This window comes from Microtus oregoni, unplaced genomic scaffold (assembly GCF_018167655.1).
Source record: "Microtus oregoni isolate MIOR12 unplaced genomic scaffold, Mior012 000006F_ref0000085, whole genome shotgun sequence".
Taxonomy (NCBI): Eukaryota; Metazoa; Chordata; class Mammalia; order Rodentia; family Cricetidae; genus Microtus; species Microtus oregoni.
Window position 1 is genome coordinate 51,823,248 of NW_024543065.1, and position 6,899 is coordinate 51,830,146.

General features: G+C 53.7%; 1 protein-coding gene across 1 annotated transcript; it reads left to right on the plus strand.

Moving 5' to 3' along the window:
- Window positions 1-3,092: 3,092 nt before the first annotated feature.
- On the plus strand, window positions 3,093-6,563 carry Znf296 (zinc finger protein 296). The gene is made up of 3 exons (XM_041654299.1): window positions 3,093-3,460; window positions 3,864-4,007; window positions 5,574-6,563. Exons 1-3 carry the CDS (start codon window positions 3,202-3,204, stop codon window positions 6,545-6,547), a joined length of 1,377 nt encoding a protein of 458 aa, XP_041510233.1. The 5' UTR covers window positions 3,093-3,201; the 3' UTR covers window positions 6,548-6,563.
- The last annotated feature ends 336 nt before the right edge of the window (window positions 6,564-6,899 follow it).

Here is a 6,899-nt window from a genome sequence, read left to right on the forward strand (position 1 = left end):
TAGAACAGACAAAGGGAGAAGGATATGAGGCTGGGCATATACCTCTGTGACAGGGCACTGGGCTAACCAATGCAAGGCCCTGGGTTCTGGTCCCTTACATCCTCCAAAAAGGAGACAATAAGGACAGTAGGAAAAAACTTAGCAAGTTAAGAAGGACTTAAAATTCAGTGATCAAATGGGGCATCTGCAGACGGAGAATTGGTGTGAATTTGGAGCCAGCCTGGAAGAAAGGAAATAAGGATAAGAAGGGAGGGAAAGAAAGAAGAAACAGGAGTGGGGAAGGAAGAAAAGAAAAAAGAAAGAGAGAAAGAAAGAAAGGAGGAAGGAAAGAGGGAGGGAAGGAAGGGAAATAGGCTGGCCTGGAACTCACAAAGATCTGCCTGTCACTGCCTCCTGAGTGCTGGGATTAAAGGCGTGTTAATCCCAGCACTCGGGAGGCAGAGGCAGGCAGATCTCTGTGAGTTCGAGACCAGCCTGGTATACAGAGCTAGTTCCAGGACAGCCACAGAGAAACCTTGTCTAGAAAAACCAAAAATAAATAAATAAATAAATAAATAAATGAATAAATGAATGAATGAATAAAGGTGTGTGCCAACACCACCACCTAGTTGCTGGTGCACACCTTTAATCCCAGCACTCAAGAGGCAGAGGCAGAGGCAGGCAGATCTCTGAGTTCCAGGCCAGCTTGGTCCTGAGACAGCCAGGGCTACATAGAGAGACCCTGTCTCAAAAACAAAAACCCAACCCTAGCCTTCACATTTCTCAAAAAAAAAAAAAAAAGGAGATAGCTCAGTGGATTAATATTAATGAGCTTGCTGCCAAACCTAAGGACAGGAGTTCAATTCCCTAGACCCACATAGGAAGGAAAGGGACTGGACACCTGAAAATTGTCCTTTGACCCCCACTTGCAGGCTGCAGCGTATGGAAACACACGAGAGAGAGAAAACAAATAGACATATTTTGAAGATAAATAATAAATAAAGTGATTTAATAATCTTTAAAAGTACATTTAAAAATCCACCTTTGGGCCAGGCATTATGGCACAAGCCTTTAATCCCAGCATTTGGGGAGGCAGAGGCAGGTGATTTCTGTGAGTTCGAGGCCAGGCAGGTCTACAGAACGAGTTCCAGGACCGGCTGCAATGTGCAGCGCTACACAGAGAAACCCTGCCTCAAAAACAAGTAAACAAGTAAATAAATAAATAAAATAAAGTCACCTTTGGAGGCTCTCGAGGTCTTCCTTGAGTTTAGGAAGGAATTAGGAACAGGTGGAGGTCATCAGGACTAATTTGCAAGGCCTACGGCAGGGTGTGGCTACTTTAGATAAACTGCCCAGGGAGGTCCTGGACCTGCAGGAGGACAATAGAGTCCACGCCTGAATAACAATGTGAGGGACTTCAGAGTTCAGCCTCAGGATACCTGGGGCAGGCACTACTGGCCTTAACCTAGGGGAGTTTGTAATGGGGGGGGGGGGCAGTAAACAGTTCTCCTGTGACCTGTGGTGTGTGATTGGGGGCAGGGCAGCGTGTCCTGCCACTTCCAACAGTGCAGCAGAAAAAATTCTTGTTTGCCGGGCAGCGATGGCGCACGCCTTTAATCCCAGCACTTGGGAGGCAGAGGCAGGCGGATCTCTGTGAGTTTGAGGCCAGCCTGGTCTACCAGAGCTAGTTCCAGGACAGGCTCCAAAGCTACAGAGAAACCCTGTCTTGTAAAAAAGAAAAGAAAAGAAAGAAAAACGAAAATTCTTATCTGAGAGAAATTTCAGAGGCCCCAGAGGAAGGCAGAGGACTGCTGGCCATTTCTTTAGTTTTGATAGTAGCCTGGGCTTACAAAGAAAGCAGAGGTGGATGATTAGTGCTCCGTTTGACTCGAATCTTCGAAGCCCCTGGTACCAGCAGAAGCAACAAACCTCAAAGTTACCAAAAGACGTTTCTGGGTGTGCTTCCCTTTCCTTTAGTCCTGAATGCTCAGGCTCTTGGCTCTCCTTCGCTCCCTCACAAACCTCAGATCTTTAGACTGATTGGGGACAAGATCTCCCCAAGTAGTATCCCAGTTGGCCTGGAGCTCACTATGTAGACCAGTCTGGTCAGGAACTCTTGGGCAATCCTTCTGCCTCCAACTCCGAGTGAAGCACTTGAGATTACACAGTGTACCGCCACCAAAATCAGCTTTTTTTGTTTTAAATTTATTTTTTGTCAGAGTCTCAAACTCCCCATGTAGCTGACAGACACTGTTTTTGAACTGCTGATTCTGCTTCCACACTCAGTATGCTGAGACTACCAGTTTGCAATGGCTACCACTGCCTTCCAAGGTCTCCATACTGACCTGCGTTCTCAGTCCTGGTACAGAGTAGGAAACCAAATCCCTTTTTTGGGTGCAACCCTGCCCCCTGCCCAGCTTGATTTTTTTCCCCCACAGCACTTGTCAAAACATACGGCATTCCATGTACTATGAAATAATCCCAGCTGGTCTTGAATTGTGATCCTCAGCCTCCTGGGTAGCTTGGATTACCAGAAGCGCCCCCCCCCCCCCCCCCCCCCGCATCTCCACATTGTAAGATTATGGCACGGTTTCTTCATTGCTGTTACTGTAGGTGCTCAGAAATGGGGTTCCAAAGTTTGGAGATGTAGCCCATGAGTAGGATGCTTGCCCTAGAATGCACATTCTGGGTTCGATGGCCAGCACCACATAAAATAGGTGTAGTGATGTATCCCTGTAAAACCGACACTGGCGAGGCGGGGGCAAGATCAATCATCTGTTACTTGTTACTTATCCAGTTCGGGGTCAGCTTGAGCTACCCAAGGGCTATCTTAGAGAAAAAGGAAAAAAAAAATATTGGAAAGAAAGGAAGATGAATGTTTAAAGAGCGAATTTTCTTCCCATCTGTTAAGAGGTGTCCACCACCTCTCGTTTGGGGTATGAGGTGAGACATCCCGAATCTCAGGTAACACCAGCGCTGTGGTGGTTTGGAAACAGCATTTTCCCACTAGTGGAGCGGATAGTAGGCGCACTCACCCCGGGGCAGCGGGCAGGGCCAGGAAGGTCGGGTTTGGCCTCTGCGACTGGCCTTGCAAGGCACCGCCCCTAATGGGCGGAGCCACCGCAGGACCAGCACGTGTAAAAAGTTCGGCGCGGGTCTCCGCAGGCCACTCACCTGAGCGTCCGGCGGCCGAGCGGGTTGTCTGGACCTGCGCCGTACTCCATGTCCCGCCGCAAGGCCGGCTACGTGCCGCGCCGCGTAGACCCCGAGCCCGACCAAGACGACATGGAGACGCCAGAGCTCGTCATTGATGTGAAGCCAGAGCGCGACGCGGGGGCCTTGGCCCTGGGACCCTTGGCCCCGAAGGACGTGTCCATGCCGGGACCCCTTGGTACCGAGCGTCGTTTCGGCACTGCCCCGCTGCCCCTCGGCGCGCGCAGCCCGTGGGCCCCGTGGATACCGCTGAGCCTTGAACCTTCCGGTGAGTCCGCAGTCCTCTCTGTGCGCATCGGGACCCTCCGGTGGGTGTCTCTCTGTCCCGGGACTCGCCTGGCGTCCCTAGCCCTCGCCCTTGCGGGTATCGAGACCCTCAGGTGGGTACCTCTCTGCCCCGGGACCCGCCTGACGTCCCCAGCCTTCGCCCCTGCGTGTATCGAGACCCTCGGGTGGGTACCTCTCTGCCCTGGGGCCCGCCTGGCGTCCCCAACCCTCGCTCCAGCGTGTACCGGAACCCTCCGGTGGGTACCTCTCTCCTGGGGTTGGCCCCGGACGGCCTGGCCGCCCCAGCCTTCGCTTTTGACCTCCGGGTTTCCCCTCTCCACCTTGGTGTCCTCACCCCTAGCCGGGCCCCACCCCACCGCTCACCACCCGCTTCCTCCCTGCAGACCGCCAGCCCTGGACCAACAAGCACCCAGATCTGTTGACCTGCGGCCGCTGCCTGCAAACCTTCCCATTGGAGGCCATCATCGCTTTCATGGACCACAAAAAACTGGGCTGTCAGATCCTCCAGGACGTCGGCCCCATTTCAGGTAATTTCAGTGCAGTGCCCCCTCTGATCCAGTGTTGGGCTTCCTGCCCTGAGGAGAGGGGGCTAAGGTGGACAGATGGGGCACCAAGCATTACTTCCCCTTTCTCCTTGCTCCCCTTAGGGTAGAACCTAGGCGTGGCCTGGGCTTGTCTGTCCTAGGGCAGGGACTAGAGGTAGAGCGGGGGCTGGGCAGCGGAGGAAGGCCACCCACAAGGTGTGGCCATCCCCAGAAGACCGGCCCGGGGTTTTGCCATACACCCCCAATTTAGTTTCACTTCTCCTTCCCCACGGACAGAAATAACTGGCCAGGTGGCTGGACCAGGGTTGGCAGTAGAGGGACCTGGAGGAGGTGGGGACAGTGGCCTCCGGGAGAGGGTTGGAGGCCCGCACCCCTACTGTGTTTCGATCCTTCTAATCAAGACAGTTCAGAGGCAGGGTAGGGGCTTCTGGCGTGTTCCCTTGCTGGGATCTCCCAGCTGAGTGCTGGGAAGCCCCTGGTCGGAGCGCTGGATACTCCAGAGTCGAATATATGAAAGAGGAATTCAAACTATGTGTGATAGATACTTTGTCGGTGAGTGGTCGCAAGATTTAGGTACTTGATCCGAACGGAACTTGAATTTCCAGCTCCTGCTGTGCCCGCCTGGAACTTGGGAACTAGATTAATATTTAGGGATGAGCCAGGGAGGGTCTGTAATCCAATCAGCTTTAGTTGAGGGAGGGGCTAAGGTGGATTTACCAGAGCAGCACCCCAGCACTGACTAGTGGGCACTTGGTGTGTAGAGTTTAGCCTTTTAGGCAGCCTGGATAGTTGTGGGTGCTCTTGTTTGAGACACGGTCTCTAAATAGCCCTGGCAGACCTGGAACTCTAAGTAGGCAAAGTTGGGCTACAACTTAAGAGATCTGCCTGCCTCTGCCTTCCCAACGCTGAGAGTAAAGGTGTGTGCCACCACCCTGGCTCAGCTGTGGATCTTTTGGTATCTGCAACTCATCTTATGTTTGAGGGCTTATAGGGACCAGGATTCTCAGCTGTTCCCTATCTGAAGTTAAAACCCTGGAAGGGGCCCCTCAGATTCCTATGGTCCAGCAACTTGGGAAACTGAGGCTTGTCATGTAGGATAGGTCTTGTCCAGGATTATGCAGCTAAGGAGAGTCTTCAGTTTATCAGGTTTCTGCTTGGCTTTGTCCTGGTATGGTATCATCAAGGCTCCCATCCAGAGTCTGGGTCTTTGGTGGCTCTAGAAAGTGTCCTGTAGTTGTGTACCATGGGTCTAGGGAAATTTCCTATTTGGAAAGCAGACACTAGTCCATCTCCCCAGTAGGCAGCTGTCTGTGCCAGGCCCCAGCTCTGAGGTCTCAGCAGATCTGCTTTTGGAGCTCCTGTCCCTAATTTTCCAGTGTCTCGCTGACCTCCCCTTACTATGAAACAGAAAGCCATCTTCACAGTTGAGGAAGTTTCCAGAGAGTAGCATCTGTGTCTCTTTATCAGTGAAGGAAGATGCTGGCCTGGTTGGTACTGCTATAACCATCCTATAAGCACTGACTCCCTGCTCCCTCTTCCCCTTTCCAGAATCCAAGGAGATGAAGGCTCTGAGCTGTCTGCGATGTGGCAGACAGTTCACCGGAGCATGGAAGCTGCTATGCCATGCCCAGTGGGATCATGGGCTATCCATCTACCAAACAGAATCGGAGACCCCAGAATCCCCACTGTTGGGCCTGGCTGAGGTAGCTGCAGCTGTGTCGGCAGTGGCAGTGGTAGGACCAGTTGAGGACAAGCCCACCACAGTGAGTAGTGCTGCCCGGCGGAGCCCCACTTGCTTGGTGTGCAAGAAGACCCTCAGCTCTTTCAGCAACCTCAAGGTCCATATGCGTTCCCACACTGGTGAACGACCCTACGCCTGTGACCAGTGTCCTTACGCCTGTGCTCAGAGCAGCAAGCTCAACAGGCACAAGAAGACCCACCGACAGCTGACACCTGGGAGTCCCTGCACCCCTGCCACCAGCAGGGGGGTCTCTCCAACAGCCCCTCCAGAACCAGCTGACCATGCAGCTGCTCCAGCTAGCACACTCCCACACCAGGAGGTGGAGAAGGCTGGAGCTGCAGCCACAGCAGGAATACAGGAACCTGGGGCCCCTGGCAGTGGGGCTCAAGCAGGCCCAGATGCTATGGACTGGGGAGCCACTGCCAAAGTACAAAGGACTGACCCTATAAAGGGTGAGAAGCCAACACCCAAGAAGACCCCCAAGTCGATGGGCAAGAGCCGCGGACCTGGGAGCAGCTGTGAGTTCTGCGGGAAGTATTTTGCCAATAGCAGTAACCTGACAGTACACCGGCGCTCACACACTGGTGAACGGCCCTATGCCTGTGACCAGTGTCCTTACACCTGCGCCCAAAGTAGCAAGCTCAACCGCCACCGCCGCATGCATGGTCTGGGGCCTGGCAGTCCCCGCTATAAGTGCCCACACTGCTCTGTTCCGTTTGTCCTCCGAGCCACACTGGATAAGCACATATGCCAGAAACATCCAGAGATGGTCTCAGTGTAGTTCTGTTGTCTCTTCATCCTTCCCATTTTGTGAATAAATCATCTTATTCATGATGTGCCTGGACTCTGGCTTTCTTGGGGTGTCTGAGGTGGGAGGCTCCCCCTCCATAGTGCGGCTGGCTGGACAGACCGGTTTGGAGTGGGGGTGAGTGCCCTCGGCACTGGAGGACTGGCACAGAAAGCCGTGCTCCCGGTTCTTGGTGTGGGTGAGGCCAGGGGCCAGGCAAGGGCAAGGAGAGGCCTGGACCTGTCACCAGAGGCCCCTGGGCGCAGTCCAGTCCTAGCCCGTCATCCACTGGCCCTGTCCGCACATGCCACACAGCCTGAGCCCTTGACTGATTGGCCCCTGCCTC